The sequence below is a fragment of the Rana temporaria genome, chromosome 5, assembly GCF_905171775.1.
Source record: "Rana temporaria chromosome 5, aRanTem1.1, whole genome shotgun sequence".
In the NCBI taxonomy this organism is placed as follows: domain Eukaryota; kingdom Metazoa; phylum Chordata; class Amphibia; order Anura; family Ranidae; genus Rana; species Rana temporaria.
The window spans coordinates 28,493,451-28,517,632 of NC_053493.1; the positions used below are offsets into that span (position 1 = coordinate 28,493,451).

Consider the following 24,182-nt stretch of genomic DNA (forward strand, 5'->3'; position numbering starts at 1 on the left):
CCCCAAGAATGTGCCCATGGGCCAGTTCCAAAACCATCTTGCGGTACGGTTTAGGCACTACCAGTTGCTTAATGGTGTCCTCTATCTTATGTGACACCCGATATAACAGGTCCCTTTCAATAATGAAGTAAGGGAGGGCAACCCGCTCGTCAGGGTTAACTAACTCCCCATCTATCTTCACTACATTCTCCCGGCTCTTAGCAATGTGGGGTCCCTCAATTGCTCAGTGACAAAATTTTCTCTGTGCACCTCGAGGTCATCAAACCCTACTACCTCTTCTGAGGTAGCAGGCTCCTCCCTAAGGACTGGTGTTTCCCCTGTTAATACTGAGTATGGAAGCTCAGGAGAATCCTCACAGTTATTGGTTTCTGGAGTAGATGGTTCAGACTCAGAAGAACCACCTACTGGGGAATCTGGGCAGTCCCAGAGTTCCCAGAATTTTGGGAAATCCCTTCCCACAATGGCGTCATGTGGCAGTTTGGGAACTAAATCCACCTGGTGACACAAGTTACCGAGGGAGGTTTCAAAGGAAAACATAGTCACCGGATATTCTCGAGTGTCCCCATGTACACAAACTACAGCCATTTTCCTAGGATGTAAGGTTTTTCCCACCACTAGATCACTTTTCACTAAGGTGACCAGGCTACCTGAATCCAACAATACCACAACATTTTTACCATCTAAGCACATTATATATAAAGGTTTCTCATTTTCCTTTACTGCAGTGCATGTGGTTGCAAACAGGGACTGTCGTCTCTCTGTCAGATAGTCACACTGCATGGGTTCATCACCCGCTGGGCAAACCGCTGCTACATGTCCCTCTTCCCGGCAACGGTAACAAATCAACCTTCTGGTCCTCTCCTGTGGGATGGGTCTTCCAGGCCGCTCTCGCCAAACATTAGCAGTAGTCCCGATAATTCCTCTAGTTGCTCCTTGGTCCCTCTCTCCACCCCCATCCCTTGATGCAGTCTTACCTATAGGTGGGGAGGGTCTGGTCTTGGGGTGAAAAGTCTGTGCGTCTCTGGTGGAAGAGGACAAATTCTCCGTTGTTAGGTACCTTTCGACCAGGTCTACAAGTTTGTCTGCGGTTTCCGGACCACCATGGTTCACCCATTTCTGCAGGGTGTTAGGAAGAGACCTAAGAAATTTGTCCATGACTACTCGCTCCAAAATTTTTGGTCCGGACAGAGTTTCTGGCTGCAGCCATTTCCTAGCCAAATGGATGAGGTCATACATCTGCGACCGAGGTGGCTTCCTCTGCTGATAACTCCAATTGTGGACCCGCTGAGCACGGACATCCTCTTTTAATCGATCATAGTTTTTTTTGCGTTTGCAAGCTCCAAATCAAAATATGCCTTTTGGGCTTCTCCAGATAATAGGGGGGCCACTAGTCCAGCCCACTGGTCTTTAGGCCAATTTTCTCTTTCCGCTGCTCTCTCAAACGTGGTCAGAAACATCTCAGGGTCCTCATCTGCAGTCATCTTTGGCAATAAGTGTCTTACCCGAAAAGTCGGTATGTTACTGGCCTGACTCCCAGCCTCGGTCTGCTGTCTCTGAAGCTGTTTCACGATGGCCTCCATTTGCTGCTGGTGAGCCTGTTGTTGAGCTGCAAGGCTCTGTTGTTGAGCTGCAATGCTTCGCTGAAAACCTGCATTCGTCTGCTGTTGATTTGCATTTGCTATAGCCAGCTGTTTCAGTATCTCCTCCATTTTGGGTTTACTTTAATTGCCCGCGGCACTCCACCATGTGTAAGGGGTTAGCTCGGTAGCGGGGTGTGTGACCCCTTGGATGGGTTCACCACACACTGAATTTATACAGACAGGCAGTCGAAGACAGTTGAAAACAAAGATTTTGGTTTATTCTTCCATCTTGCTGGAAACAAGTGCAAGCATCCAAACAGCATAAACAAAATCAAACATAAAATAAACCCTGGCCACCTGGGGCGTCTATCTTCACCACACAGGAACCTATCTATGGAGTCTGGCACAGCCTAGTGCTGGGCAGACACTGCTGGTCATACAGCAGAAAAACAATAGTCTTTTGATTGTTATCACACAGAAAAATCAATCACCTCCTCACCTCCTCAGAAGACTTTCAGTACTGCTCTCCTTACTCACAAAGCCTCAGGATGCAGCAGATCAGTGGTAATCCTCTGGATTACTTATAGAGGCCTTAATTCTGCCTCATTCTGAACAGCTGAAGTTTTCCAACGCCCTTAGACCTTTTCTGGCTACTTTTGCAGCCGACGCCTAATAACAATTGGTGTATTGTCTAAATAAGGCAGAAATGTATGTCCCGCCTGTGACAACACCCACATATTTACCTGACTTCCTGTCACAATATATATATATATATATATATATATATATATATATATATATATATATATATATATATATTTATTTATTTATACTGTGTATGTGTGTATATAATACAGTATCACATAAAAGTAAGTACACCCCTCAAATTTGTTTTTAAATATTTTATTCTATCTTCTCATGTGACAACACTGAAGAAATGACACTTTTGCTACAATGTAAAGTAGTGAGTGTACAACTTGTATAATTTGTGTACATTTTCTGTCCCCTTCAAAATAACACAACACACCATTATTATTATTACACGCCATTATTAACCACTTCAGCCCCGGAAGAATTTCCCCCCCTTCCTGACCAGAGCACTATTTTTTTGCGATTCGGCACTGCGTCATCTTTAACTGACAATTGCGCGGTCGTGCGACGAGGCACCCAAACAAAATTGACGTCTTTTTTTCCCTCCACAAATAGAGCTTTCTTTTGGTGGTATTTGATCACCTCTGCGTGTTTTTATTTTTTTGCGCAATAAACAAAAAAAAAGAGAGCGATAATTTGGAAAAAAAAGGCATTTTTTTTTACTTTTTGCTATAATAAATATCCCCAAAAATATATTAAAAAAAAAACAAATTTCTTTCTCAGTTTAGTCCGATATGTATTCTACATATTTTTGGTAAAAAAATCGCAATAAGCGTATATTGATTGGTTTGCACAAAAGTTATTGCATCTACAAAATAGGGGATAGTTTTATGGTATTTTTATTATTTTTTTTTTACTAGTAAATCTGTGATTTTTATCGCGACTGCGACATTATGGCGGACACATCGGACACTTTTGATGCTATTTTGGGACCATTGTCATTTATACAGCGATCAGTGCAATGAAAATGCATTTTTCCATTTATGTAGCAATAATAATAATAATAATAAAAACCCAGTGGTGATTAAATACCACCAAAATAAAGTTTTATTTGTGTGAAAAAAAAATATATAAATTAAATTTGGGTATAATGTTGCATGAATGCCAGTTAAAGTAGCGCAGTGCTAAATAGCAAAAAATGTCCTGGTCATGAAGGGGTAAAACCTTCTGTAGGTCAAGTGGTTAGGTGACTAGACAAGAATTTGCAGAATATACAATTTTTTTTTTTTGGAGTATTTCTTCATGACACTTGTAAATAGATTTTTACACTGTTCAGTATTCAACAGCTCCAGGCACAGACTCATGCCGCGTACACACGGTCGTTTTTCGGCATGAAAAAAAATGACATTTTTCAGCATGTCCAAAAAACGACGTTTTTCCAACTTCATCATTAAAAACGATGTTGCCCACACACCATCGTTTTTGAAAAATGATGAACAAAGCGCGGTGAAGTACAACAGGTACGACGGCACTCTAAAGGGGAAGTTCTATTCGCCTTTGGGCTGCTTTTACCTGATTTTGTGTTAGTAAAAGACGATTCGCTTTTTTTTGTCTGTTACAGTGTGATGAATGTGCTATCTCCATTATGAATGGTAGTTTTACCAGAACGAGCGCTCCTGTCTCATAACTTGTTTCTGGGTATGCGCGGGTTTAAAACGTCGTTTTAGCCCACACACGATCAAAAAACGACATTTTAAAATATGACATTAAAAAATGCAGCATGTTCGAATTTTTTTTTTTGGTCGTTTTTCAGAAGCCGAAAAACGATGTGAAGCCCACACACGATGGTTTTAAATGTCGTTTTTAAAAATGTCATTTTTTTTCATGCCGAAAAACGACCGTGTGTACGCGGCATTAAAGTGATTCTAAAGATTTTTTTGTAACCACTTCAATACCAGGCACTTACGCACCTTCTTGCCCAAGCCAATTTTCAACTTTCAGCGCTGTCGCATTTTGAATGACAATTGCGTGGCCATGCTACACTGTACCCAAACAATTTTTTTATCATTTTGTTCCCACAAATAGAGCTTTCTTTTGGTGGTATTTGATCACCTCTGCGATTTTTATTTTGTGCACAACAACTAAAAATTTTTTTTTGGTAAATAAGTACGTTTTCTTCTTCAATTACAGGCACAGATGAGGTGGAACTGATGGGCACCGATGAGGTGGCACTGCTGGGCACCGATGAGGTGGCACTGATGGTGACTGATAGGCAGCACTGATGGGCACTGATAGGCGGCGCTGGTATTCGGCACTGATGGGCACTCAAAAGCGGCACTGATGGGTACTTATGGATGGCACTGATGTGTACTTATGGGTGGTACTTATGGGTGGCACTGATGGGTGGCACAGATGGGCACTGATAGGTGGGCACTGGGCATGGATGGGCACTGAGAGGTAGCACTGATGGACACTGAGGGGTGGCACTGATGGCATTGCTGGGCATCACTTGTTTATTTACAAATTTTTGCCAGTCAGTGCCATGTTGCCAGTCAGTACCCATTTGTGGGCACTGATTGGCATCGATTCTGCTTATTTTTTTACATATGGATGGCCATGGGGGATGTACCTGGCCATCCATATGTTGCCCCCTTCCCTGGTGGTCCTGGCGGCTTCCCTGGTGGTCCAGTGTGGGTATCCGGGAGGGGCTGCGCTAATAAACAATCAGAGCGAACCCCCCCTGTCAGGAGAGCCGCCGATCGGCTCTCCTCTACTCGCGTCTGTCAGACGCGAGTGAGGAAGAGCCGATCAGCGGCTCTTCCTGTTTACATTGTGATCATCCGTGATTGGACACAGCTGATCACGTGGTAAAGAGCCTCCGCCAGAGGCTCTTTACCGAGATCGAAGATGCAGGGTGTCAGACTGACACCCCGCATCACCGATCGCCACGCTGCGCGCCCCCACAGGCGCGCACCGGCATGTTATCCTGCTGGATGCCCAGTTAGGATAACACAACCACTTCCCGGACGTCAATTTACTATTGACCGGGCGGGAAGTGGTTAAATAACAAACATGTCATACTTACCTGCTCTGTGCAATGATTTTCCACAGAGAAGCCACGCTCCAATTATTTTTGGGTCCCCTTGCAGCATTCCTGGTTCACACAAAGAGAGCGGCTCAGCCCCACCCCCTGCTCTCTCCTCATTGACTCGCTGTATGTGATTGACAGCAACAGGAGCCAATGGCTTCTGCTGCTGTGTGAGCCAATGAGGAGAGAGAGAGAGATGCTGCTCTTATGCACATCACCAATGACACTGTGTGGTCTGGGCACCTGTGTCCCAGCAATCACTGACACTGTGTGGTCTGGGCACCAATGACACTGTGTGGTTTGGGTACCTGTGTCCCAGCAACCAATGACACTGTGTGGTCTGGGTACCTGTGTCTCAGCAACCAATCACAATGTGTGGTCTGGGCACCTGAGTCCCAGCAACCAATGACACTGTGTGGTCTGGGCACCTGCATCCCAGCAACCAATGACACTGTGTGGTCTGGGTACCTGTGGCCCAGCAACCAATGACACTGTGTGGTCTGGGTACCTGTGTCCCAGCAACCAATGACACTGTGTGGTCTGGGTACCTGTGTCTCAGCAACCAATGGTACTGTGTGGTCTGGGTACCTGTGTACCAGCAACCAATGACACCGTGTGGTCTGGGTACCTGTGTCCCAGCAACCAATGACACCGTGTGGTCTGGGTACCTGTGTCCCAGCAACCAATGACACTGTGTGGTCTGGGTACCTGTGTCCCAACAACCAATGACACTGTGTGGTCTGGGTACCTGTGTCCCAGCAACCAATGACACTGTGTGGTCTGGGTACCTGTGTCTCAGCAACCAATGGTACTGTGTGGTCTGGGTACCTGTGTACCAGCAACCAATGACACTGTGTGGTCTGGGTACCTGTGTACCAGCAACCAATGACACTGTGTGGTCTGGGTACCTGTGTCCCAGCAACCAATGACACTGTGTGGTCTGGGTACCTGTGTCTCAGCAACCAATGGTACTGTGTGGTCTGGGTACCTGTGTATCAGCAACCAATGGTACTGTGTGGTCTGGGTACCTGTGTACCAGCAACCAATGACACCGTGTGGTCTGGGTACCTGTGTCCCAGCAACCAATGACACTGTGTGGTCTGGGTACCTGTGTCTCAGCAACCAATGGTACTGTGTGGTCTGGGTACCTGTGTACCAGCAACCAATGACACCGTGTGGTCTGGGTACCTGTGTCCCAGCAACCAATGACACTGTGTGGTCTGGGTACCTGTGTCTCAGCAACCAATGGTACTGTGTGGTCTGGGTACCTGTGTACCAGCAACCAATGAAACCGTGTGGTCTGGGTACCTGTGTCCCAGCAACCAACGACACTGTGTGGTCTGGGTACCTGTGTCTCAGCAACCAATGACACTGTGTGGTCTGGGTACCTGTGTCCCAACAACCAATGACACTGTGTGGTCTGGGTACCTGTGTCTCAGCAACCAATGGTACTGTGTGGTCTGGGTACCTGTGTACCAGCAACCAATGACACCGTGTGGTCTGGGCACCTGAGTCCCAGCAACCAATTATACTGTGTGGTCTGGGTACCTGTGTCCCAGCAATCAATGGCACTGTGTGGTCTGGGTACCTGTGTACCAGCAACCAATGACACTGTGTGGTCTGGGCACCTGTGTCTCAGCAACCAATGGTACTGTGTGGTCTGGGTACCTGTGTCCCAGCAACCAATCACACCGTGTGGTCTGGGTACCTGTGTCCCAGCAACCAATGACACTGTGTGGTCTGGGTACCTGTGTCCCAGCAACCAATGACACTGTGTGGTCTGGGTACCTGTGTCCCAGCAACCAATGACACTGTGTGGTCTGGGTACCTGTGTCCCAGCAACCAATGACACTGTGTGGTTTGGGTACCTGTGTCTCAGCAACCAATGGTACTGTGTGGTCTGGGTACCTGTGTCCCAGCAACCAATGACACTGTGTGGTCTGGGTACCTGTGTCTCAGCAACCAATGGTACTGTGTGGTCTGGGTACCTGTGTCCCAGCAACCAATGGCACTGTGTGATCTGGGTACCTGTTAGGGTGACCACATTTCCAAACTGCCATTCAGGGACACCCCCCCCCCCATTTTTTTGCAGATTTTTGGGGCAGGGGCGTATGAAATCAGCGGGCCCATGTGCGAGATCAAAAGTGGGCCCTAGGCATCAAGAAAAACAACTGAGTGGTCGGGGCACAGAGTAGTCAGAGGGGCAGTGGGATGGATAGAGGCACACCTCCCAACTTTCTGAGATGGGAATGAAGGACACCTATTAGCAAAAATATGTAGGAGAATTATAAACAAAGAAAAACTGGTTAAACCCACAGGTGCTTTTTTACCACTACTATTCTTTTATATTGGCTCCTTGAGGGACAAACAAGGAGGAAAGAGGAACAGAGGGGTAGAGGGACAATGCTCTAAATGAGGGACAGTTCCTCCAAATCAGGAACAGCACAGGAGGGGGGGGGGTGAAGAACAGCACAGGTGGGACCAGAGGACAGCACAGGAGGGGGGGGACTGATGAACTGCAGGGGTGGGGGACTGAAGAACAGCACAGGTGGGGGACTGGAGAACAGCACAGGTGGGACCAGAGGACAGCACAGGAGGGGGGGACTGATGAACTGCACCGGGTGGGGGACTGGAGAACAGCACAGGTGGGGGACTGGAGAACAGCACAGGTGGAAGACTGGAGAACAGCACAGGTGGGGGACTGGAGAACAGCACAGGTGGGACCAGAGGACAGCACAGGAGGGGGGGACTGATGAACTGCACCGGGTGGGGGACTGGAGAACAGCACAGGTGGGGGACTGGAGAACAGCACAGGTGGAAGACTGGAGAACAGCACAGGTGGGGGACTGGAGAACAGCACAGGTGGGACCAGAGGACAGCACAGGAGGGGGGGACTGATGAACTGCACCGGGTGGGGGACTGGAGAACAGCACAGGTGGGGGACTGGAGAACAGCACAGGTGGGGGACTGGAGAACAGCACAGGTGGGGGACTGGAGAACAGCACAGGTGGGACCAGAGGACAGCACAGGAGGGGGGGACTGATGAACTGCACGGGGTGGGGGACTGGAGAACAGCACAGGTGGGGGACTGGAGAACAGCACAGGTAGGGGACTGGAGAACAGCACAGGTAGGGGACTGGAGGACTGCACAGGTGGGACCAGAGGACTGCACAGGTGGGACCAGAGGACTGCACAGGTGGGACCAGAGGACAGCACAGGAGGAGGGACTGAAGAACAGCACAGGGTGGGACTGAAGAACAGCACAGGGTGGGAGCAGAGGACAGCACAGGAGGGGGGGACTGATGAACAGCACAGGAGGGGGGGGGGGACTGAAGAACAGCACAGGGTGGGACCAGAGGACAGCACAGGAGGGGGGGACTGAAGAACAGCACAGGAGGGGGGACTGAAGAACAGCACAGGTGGGACAGCACAGGAGGGGGGGGACTGAAGAATAGCACAGGTGGGACCAGAGGACAGCACAGGAGGGGGGACTGAAGAACAGCACAGGTGGGACCAGAGGACAGCACAGGAGGGGGGACTGAAGAACAGCACAGGTGGGACCAGAGGACAGCACAGGAGGGGGGGGGACTGAAGAACAGCACAGGTGGGACCAGAGGACAGCAGGGGGTTGGCGAATGGGGGGTGAGGTGGGAGAGAGCAGAGAAGTTACTGGGGAAGATCAGCCAGGAGAGTGTTGAGGGACCTGTGGGCAGCAGAAGGAAACTGGATAAGAGGGGTGGCATATAGAGAAACTGATGCCCCCCATGTTCTTCTTGCAGCCACTGAATGCCCGCTTTTCCTCCTTTACCTCCTGCAGGCATTCAGTGGCTGCAAGAAGAATATGGGGGGCATCAGTTCCTCTATATGCCGCCTCTCCTATCCAGGTTTAGAGGGAAGCTGCATGGACCCCCTGGAGTATGAGGCTGGGTTGCAATGGCGCCCCCTGTAGTTACACCGCTGCAGTGGAGTAACTAAAACATTTCTGGTAGTTTGAAGGAGCGATGAATGGAATGCTGGCAGGATTCTGAGGTTCTGATAGTCGCAGATGAGCCACTACTGAGAGCAGGGCCGTCTTTACCGCAGGGCAAATGGGGCAGGTGCCCTGGGCCCTGTCACTGTTGGGGGCCCAAAGCAACCCCCTTTAAAAAAAAAAAAAAAAAAAAATTTTTTTTTTTTTTTTTTTTTTTTTTTTTAGGGGTCCGGAGGCCCCCAGGGGCCCGGAGGACCCCAGGGCCCCAGATGGCAACCCCCCCTTTTTTTTATTTATTTTTTAAATAATAAAAAAAAATATATATTTTTATTAAAGGGACAATTTTTTAATATATATTTTTTTTATTTTTTTATTAAAGGGCCAATTTTTTTTTAGAGGTCTGGGGGTCCCCAGGGGCCCATAGTTCCCCAGGGCCCCGGATGACAACCCCCTTTTTTAATAAAAAAAAATCGTTTATATATATATATATATATATATATATATATATATATATATATATATATATATATATGTTTATTATTATTATTATTATAGGACCCAGAGGTCCCCAGGGCCCCGGATGGCAACCCCCCTTTTTTTTTATAAAAAATATTTTTTTTATATATTTTATTTCTTTATATATATATATATATATATATATATATATATATATATATTTTTTTTTTTTTATTAAAGGGCTCAGAGGTCCCCATGTGGCAAACACCCTTTATCTTTTTTTATAAATGTTTATTTTTTTATTTTTGTTTATATATTTGTTTTATTTATTTTTAATTTAAGGGCCCAGAGGTCCCCAGGGCCCTGGATGGCAACCCCCCCCCTTTTTTTTTATAAATGTTTCTTTGAATATATTTTTTATTAAAGGGCCCAGAGGTCCCGGATGGCAACCCCCTTTTTTTGTAATTTATTTTTATTAAAAAAAAAATATTAAAGGGCCCAGAGGTCCCCAGGGCCCCAGATGGCAACCCCTTTTTTAAAATATATTTTATATATATATATATTTTATTTCTTTTTTTCTTTTTATTAAAGGGCCCAGAGGTCCCCAGATGGCTACACCCCTTTTTTATATATATTTTTCTTTATTTCTTTCTTTATTTCTTTTTTTGTAAAGGGCCCCCCGCTTCTAAATTTGCGGCAGCCCCCCCCTGCTTCTCAATTTCAGGCGGCAGCACCCCCCATCCCGGTTCTCTGCTCCAGGGGGCCATGCCTGAAGCTGTGTAAGTGGCCCCATAATTCCTGATGGCGGCCCTGCCTCCCGTTAAGCCCCTGTGCTGCCCACAAATCAGGCTGAAAATCATCAGCGGCACGCAGCCAGTGACAGTACTGCTTCCCTTCCCAGTGTTTTAAAATGTACAGCACCCCTGACTTCCCTTTAGACGCGCACTTCTCCCTTCCTGCCACTGGGTGCTGCTTGTATATAAAAGTGAATTAGAATGTGATTTTATAACATCCCCAGTTTGCTCTTCCTGAGGCTGACTTCTTCATGTCCTGCTCCTCAAGGTATGTCACTGTTTGCTAATCTATATTGTAAATTGAAGTTTTCTGTAGAGTGTGCCCAAAGTCTTTATAATATTTGATGATTCACTGCAGGTCTGGTCAGTGTTTTAAAAAGTTCCTCTATTTTACACATGGCATGGCATGGGGTCACAGCACCGTCTGTCCATTCTGCTTTAGCACCATGGGACCCCATGCCATGCCATGTGTAAAATAGAGGAACTCTTTAAATCACAGACCAGACCTGCAGTCCAGGCTGAGTAAAGCCTCAGAGTACATGACATTACTGTCTGTATTTAACTGCTTGATGGGCTTATTTTGGGCCTGGCTGGTTCACATGTATGTGTTTTGGCGGCCCACATTTGCGCAGGCACAGCAGCCCATTCATTTGAATGGGCCGACATGCCTGCGTTTCCTGCAAAGAAAAGCGCATGCCTCATGTAATAGGCTGCGCACACGGCACGCCTATGCCCATCAAGCACTGAAATACAGCACTGTCTGTCCATTCTGCTGTCTGCTGTGACTTATCTGCAGTTCCCGCACTGTCAAACTTGCTGCATTTTTAGATGTTTAGGTCACGCTTTTAAAAACACAGTGCGTTTGTGTGTGCAAGAACTGCAGGTAAGTAGCATGGTGCAAAAGCAGAATGGATTTCAAGGCAACTGTATTTTTAAAATGCTGAATGCACCTTTTTTCTGCAGGAAACAAAGGCATGGCAGCCCATTCAAATCAATGGGCTGCTGTACCTGCACAAATAAGGACCGCCAAAACATACATGTGAACCAGCCAGGCCCAAAATAAGCTGGAGGGGGGCCCAAAAAAAATGTTTGCCCTGGGCCCAAACCATATTAAAGACGGCCCTGACTGAGAGGATTGCTTGGTATACAGAGGGGGTAACAAGACTAGTAGGTGAAGAGGTGGCAGAACATGAAAGGCTGAGGGTGAAGGGGGAGGGGGGGGGCAGTGAGAGGCAAACAAGTAGTGGGAGAGAAGAGACATTGAGCAGCCGGACAGGACTGGATGAGAGGAGTTATCATGTGTGCAGGAAACATCTTCAGCTCTGAGGAGTTCATGCTGGGACCTGTAGTTCTTCACTTTTGGGGGGGGGGGGGGGTCACATCCCCAAAAGTGAAGGATTACAAGTCCCAGCATGAACCCTGCCCTGATATCTAAGGATGTTTCCTCCTTCCATCCAGGGTGTCATGTGTAATCTGTTCTCTCCTGCCGACCCTTATCTGCCTTATCTTACTCAGCCTGGAGCAAGCCTCTGCGTGTCCTGTGCAGACACTCCAGCTTCTTATAAGTGTGACTGCTGGGGGAGAGCCGACAGGATTATAACACGGATGGATCTGCTGGTCAGAGCTTTGCAATGTTACTTGCCTTAGTTTGTACCATCTCTCATCTGTACACTGCAGTCTGTCTCACAGTCCGATGTTTCTTCTGACTGCCGGCTGGACTCCAGAACATACAGGAGGAGGTGGGTGGAGCTGAACAGAAGGCGCGGAGGAGGAAGTTAAACTCTCCTCCGCTGTGATAGGTCTCTGCCTCTCTCCTGCTCTGACGTCACTGGTTGCTACACGCCAAGCGGGAGGCAGCCAGGTAGCAACCAGTTTGGGCACTGAGCCAGGGGCGGTGAATAAAGAAAAAGGGGTCTCACTCTCTGTCAGCTAGGGGTCCACCACAGGCTGAGACAGAGATGATGTATACAAAGGCTATTTTAGGGGGCATTAGATCTGCCCAGGCCAATTCCGGGACTCTGTATTGTCCCGTAATGAGTGTGTCCGGGACACGGGACACAAGCATTAATTAAGGGACAGTCCCGGGCAATCCGGGACACGTGGTCACCCTAGTACCTGTGTCCCAGCAATCAATGACACTGTGTGGTCTGGGTACCTGTGTCCCAGCAATCAATGGCACTGTGTGGTCTGGGTACCTGTGTCTCAGCAACCAATGGTACTGTGTGGTCTGGGTACCTGTGGCCCAGCAACCAATGACACTGTGTGGTTTGGGTACCTGTGTCTCAGCAACCAATGGTACTGTGTGGTCTGGGTACCTGTGTCCAACAACCAATGACACCGTGTGGTCTGGGTACCTGTGTCCCAGCAACCAATGGTACTGTGTGGTCTGGGTACCTGTGTACCAGCAACCAATGACACCGTGTGGTCTGGGTACCTGTGTCCCAGCAACCAATGACACTGTGTGGTCTGGGTACCTGTGTCTCAGCAACCAATGGTACTGTGTGGTCTGGGTACCTGTGTACCAGCAACCAATGAAACCGTGTGGTCTGGGTACCTGTGTCCCAGCAACCAACGACACTGTGTGGTCTGGGTACCTGTGTCTCAGCAACCAATGACACTGTGTGGTCTGGGTACCTGTGTCCCAACAACCAATGACACTGTGTGGTCTGGGTACATGTGTCTCAGCAACCAATGGTACTGTGTGGTCTGGGTACCTGTGTACCAGCAACCAATGACACCGTGTGGTCTGGGTACCTGTGTCTCAGCAACCAATGGCACTGTGTGGTCTGGGAACCTGAGTCCCAGCAACCAATGACACTGTGTGGTCTGGGCACCTGTGTCTCAGCAACCAATGGTACTGTGTGGTCTGGGTACCTGTGTACCAGCAACCAATGACACCGTGTGGTCTGGGTACCTGTGTCCCAGCAACCAATGACACTGTGTGGTCTGGGTACCTGTGTCTCAGCAACCAATGGTACTGTGTGGTCTGGGTACCTGTGTCCCAGCAACCAATGACACCGTGTGGTCTGGGTACCTGTGTCCCAGCAACCAATGACACTGTGTGGTCTGGGTACCTGTGTCTCAGCAACCAATGGTACTGTGTGGTCTGGGTACCTGTGTACCAGCAACCAATGACACCGTGTGGTCTGGGTACCTGTGTCCCAGCAACCAATGACACTGTGTGGTCTGGGTACCTGTGTCTCAGCAACCAATGGTACTGTGTGGTCTGGGTACCTGTGTACCAGCAACCAATGAAACCGTGTGGTCTGGGTACCTGTGTCCCAGCAATCAATGACACTGTGTGGTCTGGGTACCTGTGTCCCAGCAATCAATGACACTGTGTGGTCTGGGTACCTGTGTCCCAGCAATCAATGGCACTGTGTGGTCTGGGTACCTGTGTCTCAGCAACCAATGGTACTGTGTGGTCTGGGTACCTGTGGCCCAGCAACCAATGACACTGTGTGGTCTGGGTACCTGTGTCCCAACAATCAATGACACTGTGTGGTCTGGGTACCTGTGTCCCAACAATCAATGACACTGTGTGGTCTGGGTACCTGTGTCCCAGCAACCAATGACACTGTGTGGTCTGGGTACCTGTGTCCCAGCAACCAATGGCACCGTGTGGTCTGGGTACCTGTGTACCAGCAACCAATGGTACTGTGTGGTCTGGGTACCTGTGTCCCAGCAACCAATGGTACTGTGTGGTCTGGGTACCTGTGTCCCAGCAACCAATGACACTGTGTGGTTTGGGTACCTGTGTTCCAGCAACCAATGACACTGTGTGGTCTGGGTACCTGTGTCTCAGCAACCAATGACACTGTGGTCTGGACACCTCAGCTACCAATGACACTGTGTGGTCTGGGTACCTGCCTCCCCAGCAACCAGCTGCGTCTTAGCAACCAAACCAATAGAACACCTTTGCTTTTATTGATATCTATCCATCAGGCCGCACATATAGACTATGGAGTGTGAAGAGGGACCAGGACTATGAAGCACTGTGTACTATACATCCTGTGTGACGTGTATACACAGCTCCTTATCACATGGTTACCACAGCACCAGACTGACACTCATGTAAGAGTATCTATTATCTGTCTATAGATAACACTCTCCCCTCACACACACATCACACAGACAGGTGCGTGACGTCACGTCCCCGCCCTCCACACTTCTCCTCTACACACCGGCGAAGGACGCGAGGTCACGTGACAGCCCCGGAGAGAGGCGGGAAGCCGGCCTCGGCCAACCAGCGAGCGCCGTTCTGGTGTTGGGGGCGGGGACGGCCGTGACGTGTGGTGGAAGTGTCTGAAGGGAAGTGTGTGTGAGTTCTGTACAGCATGGCTGCCAAGGTATGTGCACAGTGCAGGGGGACAGGGGCTGGGGAGGTGATGAGGGGCTGTAGGTGGGGAGGGGAGAGTGAAGAGGTAGACATGGAGCCGGGAAAACGCCATAGGTGACAGTGACAGGACATTCTGTCTCATGTCAGGGATGGTGACCCTGGGCCTGTCCTTGTAGGTGGGGGTCACCTTTAGTGTGGGGGGGTCACAGGGGCTGACAATGGGGGTGAGGGAGAACACTGGAGGCCATTCTCATCTAATGGCTGTGTGAGGGCACAGGGGATGGGATCTGCAGGGAGAGAGTGGGCTGGTTGCCCATGGCAACCCATTGGGTTACATCACCTCACCATGGACAGGCCCATGTAAACATTGGTGCTGAAGATGATTGTATATACTTAGAAAATAAATTGTCATGTGTGTGATTCTCTGTACATGTTAGTACATACCACCTCTGTTTAAAGGGCTTCACGCCCCGCCTGCAACTTTTACACCCCCCATCAATGTTTACCCCCCCCCCCATCAACTTATATGCCCCCCATCTGTAAGGCCGGTACTAATGTGATTTCTCCTGCACCTGCCATCAGGTAGGATAATCGCATTATTCCCTATGGTTCCCGTTCACATCAGTGCAGCATCGTGTTTTTTTTTGGCCCCATAGAGTTCAATGGAAGTGCATGGGGGGGGGGGGGAACGCATGTACTTACATTTAGCCAGGATTTGTGCTTAAAGCGGAGTTCCACAATTGGCACCTTTCAAGGGGATCAGGACACCTGTTTATGACAGGTACCCGTTCCCACTTCCAGGAGAGATCGCAGCGGCGAGATCACTCGGAAGTTCAGCCCCCAGGCGCTGCTGCGCCATTCAGAAAGAGCAGCGCACTTGGCGCAGGCACATCAGGGAACCGTTTTTTTTTTTTTTTTTACAGGCAATAAGCATACATACTCGCCATGACCACGGTTCAATAACTTCCGTCCAAAAGTTTTTAATGAAAGAGATCACATCGCAAAAGAAAGTGCAATGTTTCGGAGCCACGCGGGACCCCTTCGTCAGGTATGTCCTCATGTCTGACGAAAGGGGGTCCTGTGCGGCTCCGAAACATTGCACTTTCTTTTGTGATGTGATCTCTTTCATAAAAAAAAATTGTAAATATGAAAAAAGTGTAGCGCTTATTTGTGTGAATAAATCAATTATCAACACGTCAAATGTTGCAAAAAATACATGTACATGAAATCTTAATTTCAGTGACACCAAGCTACTAAATGAAGTCAGTGGAAAAGCTTAAAGGGGGTGTAAAGGTACAATTATTATTTTATTTTTAATTTTTTTTCCTAAATAGCTTCCTTTACCTTAGTGCAGTCCTCCTTCACTTACCTCATCCTTCCATTTTGCTTTTAAATGTCCTTATTTCTTCTGAGAAATCCTCACTTCCTGTTCTTCTGTCTGTAACTCCACACAGTAATGCAAGGCTTTCTCCCTGGTGTGGAGTGTCGGGTTCGCCCCCTCCCTTGGACTACAGGAGAGTCAGGACGCTCTCTACATTGCAGATAGAGAAAGGAGCTGTGTGTTAGTGGGCGTCCTGACTCTCCTGTAGTCCAAGGGAGGGGGTGAGCACGACACTCCACACCAGGGAGAAAGCCTTGCATTACTGTGTGGAGTTACAGACAGAAGAACAGGAAGTGAGGATTTCTCAGAAGAAATAATTTAAAAGCAAAATGGAAGGATGTGGTAAGTGAAGGAGGACTGCACTAAGGTAAAGGAAGCTATTTAGGAAAAAAAAAATTGTACCTTTACAACCCCTTTAAACAGAATCAATCTAAACAAACTGCTTGTTTTGATTTATTCTGTTTAAAGTGGAGGTTTACCCAAAATATCAATTTTTAACATTAGATTGAGGCTAATTGTGCAAAGCAGAATCGGGTGTTCTTTTTAAAATGAATGCAGTACTTACCGTTTTAGAGATCGATGTTCTCCCGCCGCTTCCGGGTATGGACTGCGGGACTGGGCGTTCCTATTTGATTGACAGGCTTCCGACGGTCGCATACAGCGCGTCACGAGTTCCCGAAAGTAGCCGAAGTCGGTGCGCAGGCGCCATATAGAGCCGCACCGACGTTCGGCTTCTTTCGGCAACTCGTGATGCGCTGTATGCGACCGTCGGAAGCCTGTCAATCAAATAGGAACGCCCAGTCCCGAAGACCATACCCGGAAGCGGCGGGAGAACATCGATCTCTAAAACGGTAAGTACTGCATTCATTTTAAAAAGAACACCCGATTCTGCTTACTAAAATTAGCCTCAATCTAATGTTACATTTTTTTTTTTTCGGGTGAACTCCCGCTTTAAGCTTTTTCACTGACTTCATTTAGTCACTTGGTGTCACTGAAATTAAGATTTCATGTACATGTATTTTTTGCAACATTTGACGTGTGTTACTAATTTATTCACACAAATAAGCGCTACACTTTTTTCATATTTACCAATTTTTCTTTGTCTCAGCTGTGTTGGCCGCTAATTTTTTTGTTCACTTAGTGCACAGCGCAGTATATCCTATGGCGCGGCGCAATAGATGTTTTGCTCCCGCGTAGCGAATGCCCCTCATTCAGGAACATCGCTACGCGGACTGCAGCCTAGGATATGACAGACATAAGCCTCCTTATGCCTTCATATCTCAGGCTGCATTCTTGCGTTGGCCGCTAGGGGGCGCGGCCATTGTGATCGGCGTATAGTATGCAAATTGCATACTACCACCGATTCACAAAAGTTGTGCGGGCCCTGCGCACGCAAGGTACGGAGTTTCCGTACGGCGACTTTAGCGTAAGACTGCTCCTGCTAATAGTAGGAGCAGCCAATGCTAACGTATAGCCGCCCTTCCCGCTCGTGAAATTTGAATTTCACGTCGTTTACGTAAGTGATTCGTGAATGGCGCTGGACGCCATTCACGTTCACTTAGAAGCAAATGACGTCCTTGCGACGTCATTTGCCGCAATGCACGTCGGGAAAGTTTCCCGACGGAGCATGCGCTGTTCGCTCGGCGCGGGAGCGCGCCTAATTTAAATGATTCCCGCCCCCGGCGGGATCATTTACATTAGGCGCCCTTACGCCGGACTAATTAGCATAGCGCCCGCGCAATTTACGGAGCTACTGCTCCGTGAATCGCGGGCAAATCGAAATATTTGCGTGGGCGCAGAGCAAAAATCGTTGCCCTTTGCCCACGCAAATATTGCGCGGATCTACCTGAATCTGGGCCTATATCTTTTGGACGGAAGTTATCGGCCCATGGTGTGCTGGCGAGTATGTATGCTTTGTTTGTTTCCAGGACCCAACTGGTAATCGCTGCAGCACCCACTATTATGAGCCACATCTGCCAGGAACGTCTGCGATAGGAATATTGATCAGATTATTACAGGCAATGGCGGCAGCACCTCTCAAGCCACTTCAGTGTAAAAGCCAGAGGGCTTTCAGACTGGGTCGGTGCGCTTGCAGGACAGGGGAAAAAAAAGTCCTGCAAGCAGCATCTCCACCACCCCTACCATTGAAATCAATGGGCAGCGCTGCCAAGGCGCTTCAGGAGCGGTGCTTTGCAGGCACTTTTAACCCTTCATTCAGCCACTAGCAGGGGTTAAATGTGCCCAGCTAGTGGCTGAAAAGTGCCGCTATAACAGCAGTAAAGCGCCTCTCAATCTAGTGGCGCTTTACAGCTGATTCCCCTCCTGCCCCAGTGTAAAAGTAGCCTTAGACACCTTTCACACTGGGAGCTTTGCAGGCGCTATAAAGCTAAAAATAGAGCCTGCAAATCACCCTGAAAGAACCTGCTGGCAGGACAGTGAAAAAAAAGTCCTGCTAGCCGCATCTTTGAGGCGCTGTATGAGCAGTGAATATACACCGCTCCTAAAGGGCCCCTGCCCATTGAAATCAGTGGGCAGCGCTGCCGAATCGCCAGCAAAGCGCCGCTGTAGTGGCTCTTTGCCGGCGGTTTTAACCCTTTTTTGCCAGCTATTGTGGTTAAAAGCAGCCTGCTGGCGGCCAAATAGCGATGTGAAAATGACCGTATAGCTGCGCTTTATGGCTGACTCCCCTTCCGCCCCAGTGTGAAAGTGGCCTTAGTGTCCCAATATTAAAAGTAAATACTGTAGCTTCTGACTTTTAGGCTGGGTTCACACTATTGTGATGCAGGAACCAGCGCCGGCTCCCGCATGGCATCTTCCTCACAGGCAGTTCACACTGCCCTCTGCGAACCGCTGCGGATGTCAATACAAAGTGAGGTTGGGTTCATACCTCCGACGCATACGGCTCGCAGCAGGGGGTCCGGTGAGTCCCTGTTCTCCGCTTCAGGGACGAATCCAGGGCCCAATTTTTTGCCTGAATTCAGCCCTAAAACGGAGCCAAAGACGCACAGCACTCCTGTGCCAGCCGCTCCGAAGATATATGAACCGACTCCATAGAGAGCCGGTCACAATCTCCTGTCATGCAAATTGGATGCACGGAAACCCACATCCAATTCTTGTAGGTGTGAACCCAGCCTTGATGACACCCCCAGATCGGTATGCAGTGTGAACTGTGAATTCAGACAAGAATTGGATCGCATGGGTGTGGGAGGGAAAAAAAAAAGGTTCCTGCACCTTTTTTGTACGAGTTCAGCTATACAACTATGTGGCTGAATTCGCATTGCATAGACATCAAATGTGATATGCACAGCAATGCTGTGCGAATCGCATGTAATGTCTGTTTTCCAAATAATGGGAGCCTAGGCTTAAGTTTCTTTTTGAGGCAGAGGCGGACCTCGGCTCTGCTTTTTATTTTTTCTTTGTCGCATTCATGTAAATATCCTAATTTTTGGCAATATAATTACACAAACCCCCAGAAAATTATATATTTTCTGAAAGCAGGGGCCCTGTAGAATAAAAAGGTGCGTAGCTTTTTATCAAACACAAATTTCCTAGGAAAAAAATAAAGTTAAATACATTTTAGTGTAATACCACACCATATAATACCAATTTTTGGCTAAAATATGAGGTTGCATCAAGTAAATAGATACCTAACACTCCATTTTTTTTAAAACTGTGTGCGCGCCCGCGATATCGCCAAAAACGATAGTGCCCCAAAATCGCCATAGATGACGCTTTAAAAGCTGTTACAGCTCATCAATTTAGTGTTAATTGGAGCTCTTGCTTTATAATTATTGTTCACTATTGACGTTCACTGCGATATGTCACGTGTGGTGCGACCGCGGTTTACATACACTCGCGCACCCTGGGCTTGCATTTGCACAGGGTAATGGGTGGGGGTTGTATTTTTTTTTTTATTGAATTAAACTCCTATGTGATGCCATGTGACAGGTACTCTGAGAGCTGATTGGAAGGAAGGGACCCCCCTTTACACAGGAACAGAGCTGAGGCTGTCGAGTCAATCACAGGCTGTGTGCTGGAGCACCTCAATTTTGTTGGTGTCAGGAAAACAGTTCAGAAGTGACTTATGCTGATGGAACGAATTGGCAGACAGACAAGTACACACTATAGAGGGATATGCTTTGTTTATATTTCATGGCTGAGGTTTATAACCACTTTTGGTCCACCCCATAGCAGTTTTATTGCTACAGAGTGGCACCTGTGCACCGGAATTATATATATATATTACACACACGATCTGACACTTCCTGGTAGTGGAAGCTGTGATCGGTGGGTGCACGGTACCTGATGTCTGCTGATGGTTGGGCAGAGATACAGAACTGTGATCTGCCTAAGGGGGGAAGAGATGCAGTTTGTGCCCCTGCAAAAAATTCCATCTCTTCCCTTAGTAAAAGCAGCTTGCACAGTACAGTAAAGCACTGGCTAGGCACAGTTAACCCTTTGATCTCCCCTGATATTAACCCCCCTTCCCTGCCAATGTCATTAATACAGTGACAGTGCATATTTTTTGTGTCTCTGGTTCCCAAAAAGTGTCAGAATGTCCGCCGAAATATAGCAGTCCCATTAGAAGTCGCTGATCGCCGCCATTACTAGTGAAGAAAAATATCCCAAAGTTTGTAGACGCTATAACTTTTGCACAAACCAATCAATAAACGCTTATTTTATTTTTTTGCCAAACATATGTAGAAGAATACATGTTGGCCTAAATTCATGAAGAAATTTAGATTTTTTTTATTTTTTTTCCACATTTGTTTTTCATTGGATAGGTTTTATAGCAGAAAGTAAAACTTTTTTTTTTCTCTCAAAATTGGTGGTCTTTTTTTCGTGACTGCGATATTGCGGCGGACACTTTTGACACATTTTTGGGACCATTGACAATTATACAGCGATTAGTTCTATAAAAATGCTCTGATTACTGTATAAGTGTCACTGCACACAGAGGTGATCAAATACCACTAAAAGCTCTTTGTGGGAAAAAAACTACATACATTTTATTTGGGTACAGCGTCGCGTGACCGCGCAATTGTCAGTTAGACCCCTTTCACAATGAGGAGTTTTTTAGGCATTTTACTGCTAAAAATAGCGCCTAAATACCGCCTGAAAAACTCCTACCCTGCAGTCTCAATGTGAAAGCCCGAGGACTTTCACATTGGAGCGGTGCACTAGCAGGACCGCTCCAAAAGTCCTGCTAGCAGCATCTTGGGAGCGGTAAAGGAGCGGTGTGTTTACCGCTCCTTCCCATTGAAAGCAATGGGAAACCGCGGTAATACAGAGGCACATTGCGGGCGGTATTAACCCTTTTTTGGCCGCTAGCAGGGGTTAAAACCGCACTGCTATCGGCCAAATACTGCTGCAATTCCGGCGGTATAGCACCTCCCGTCCCAGTGTGAAAGGGGCCTAAAAGTAATGCAGTGCTATATTGCAAAAAATGGCCTGGTCATGAAGGGGGGGGGGGGTAAATCTTCCAGAGTGCACAGACACAGTCGCATATCGAAATCTGACATACGGGTAGGAATAGTTTGATTTGTACTTCCATCTTCCACATCACTGGTCATAATGTCACCGTCCTCGTGGGAATATTCCACGGCTTGCTATGGGGGCACTCGAGCAGCATCGCTCCTGAGCTGTGCTCCTGTGAATGGCCATTGTCGCACAGAGCGTGGCTCAGCCCCACCCGCAATGTCTCCGTATTTGTTCACTGGATGTGATTGACAGAAGCAGGAGCCAATGGCTCTCGCTCCTGGGTGAGTCATAAGGAGAGAGACCTGGGAGAACCGCTGCTCTCATGCGCATCTCTGGATCGAGATGAGGCTCAGGTAAGTATGATCTGGTAGCTGCACCCAGAATGCATGAAGGTAAAAAAAACTCTGCCTTTTAAACCACTTTAAACAAACAGTATTAAACTATCTGTTTATATTGCAGTGTTGGGTTAGAGAGTAGTGGGGTCTGGTAGGGGTATGTATGTATGTATGTGTGTATGTGTGTGTGTATGTATGTGGCATTTTAGGCAGACCTTTCATTTTATTGCAAGTTTCTCTTTATGGAGAACGTCTGCCTTCAAATACCTTTTAGCCAAGAGTTGTATTGCACTCAGCCTTGCCACCTATATGGTGGTTGTCCTAACTTTTGCTTCCATCCGTTTAGGGGCTCATTCACACTAGTGGTTTAGGGGGAATTTTGCCACTCCCCTTCACATTATGACGTGTACACCCCCTGTACAGGCATTGGCTGGGGGTGTACACATGCCACAATGCTTTGCCTCATGACTGCAGTAGGATTAATCCCCTTGGTATGGGAATGTAAAGCTTGTCTGATATAAAGCCTGTCAACAAAGGGACTAAATTTGTCTCCTTCCACTTATAGTAAAGTAGTGGTAACGCCGCCTCCTTTTACATTTCTTGTTCCATCACACCAGTAATCATGATCTTAATACCGTATAATAAATGATTTATTTCTAAACCGTTCATAAAGACTCATTTTCTTATCGGTGCAAAATTATTTGTTTGGTATAGATGAGGGGGGCCTAGGGCGGGGTTGGGCACATTATGTTAGGGTGCTGGTAGGGAGCTTGCACTGTAGTTGCCTTTCGGGTATAGCACGGGGACCAAGTGGTTAAATATCCACTTCCCGACCGCCGCATGTACATATACGTCGGCAGAATGGCACAGACAGGCACATTGGCGTACCTGTACGTGCCTGCCTAGACGTGGGTCGGGGGTCCGATCGGGACCCCCCCCCCCACCCCCGCTACATGCGGCGGTCGGATTCCCGCGGGGAGCGATCCGGGACGACGGCGCGGCTATTTGTTTATAGCCGCTCCGTCGCGATCGCTCCCCGGAGCTGAAGAACGGGGAGAGCCGCATGTAAACACGGCTTCCCCGTGCTTCACTGTGGCGGCGCATCGATCGAGTGATCCCTTTTATAGGGAGACTCAATCGATGACGTCAGACCTACAGCCACACCCCCTACAGTTGTAAACACACACTAGGTGAACCCTAACTCCTACAGCGCCCCCTGTGGTTAACTCCCAAACTGCAACTGTCATTTTCACAATAAACAATGCAATTTAAATGCATTTTTTGCTGTGAAAATGACAATGGTCCCAAAAATGTGTCAAAATTGTCCGATGTGTCCGCCATAATGTCGCAGTCACGAAAAAAATCGCTGATCGCCGCCATTAGTAGTAAAAAAATAAAATAAAAAATAATAAAACTATCCCCTATTTTGTAAATGCTATAAATTTTGCGCAAACCAATCGATAAACGCTTATTGTGATTTTTTTTTTTTACCAAAAATAGGTAGAAGAATACGTATCGGCCTAAACTGAGGAAAGACATTTTTTTTATATATGTTTTTGGGGGATATTTATTATAGCAAAAAGTAAAAAATATTGCATTTTTTTCAAAATTGTCGCTCTATTTTTGTTTATAGCGCAAAAAATAAAAAGAGGTGATCAAATACCACCAAAAGAAAGCTCTATTTGTGGGGAAAAAAGGACGCCATTTTTGTTTGGGAGCCACGTCGCACGACTGCGCAATTGTCTGTTAAAGTGACGCAGTTCCGAATTGTAAAAACCCCTTGGGTCATTTAGCAGCATATTGGTCCGGTCCTTAAGTGGATATACAGGTCATACACAGAGGGATCAGGTGGTGAAGGGGATATTGTACAGGTTACATACATTGGAAGGATGAGGGGGGTAAATGTGCAGGATAAAGAACTGTTCGCACATAAATACGCTTTAAAATGGGATGTGTATTGCCTTCCATTTGCATGCAATCTTTGTTCTTGTAAGGGACAAAATAATAAAAATCTTTAAATTTTCTCAACAGATTTTGCATTAGGTTGATGTGCAATACGTTGCATTAAACGCATAGATGTAGCAATTTAACACAAAGCACATGACACCAGGATTGTGGTGTGAAGAGGAGACAAAGAAAACAATTGTTTCCCATGTATCCTTGCAGT

The 24,182-nt window shown here is 47.5% G+C and overlaps 1 protein-coding gene across 1 annotated transcript in view; it reads left to right on the plus strand.

The window, feature by feature from the left end:
• The first annotated feature begins 14,728 nt into the window (after positions 1 to 14,728).
• The window catches only part of SLC25A13 (solute carrier family 25 member 13), a 216,775-nt gene continuing 207,321 nt past the window's right edge, over positions 14,729 to 24,182 (plus strand). Inside the window, exon 1 of the mRNA XM_040352298.1 lies at positions 14,729 to 14,828. Within this exon, the coding sequence (XP_040208232.1) occupies positions 14,817 to 14,828 (12 nt within the window). The 5' untranslated portion in view covers positions 14,729 to 14,816. The remainder of the gene's footprint in view (positions 14,829 to 24,182) is intronic.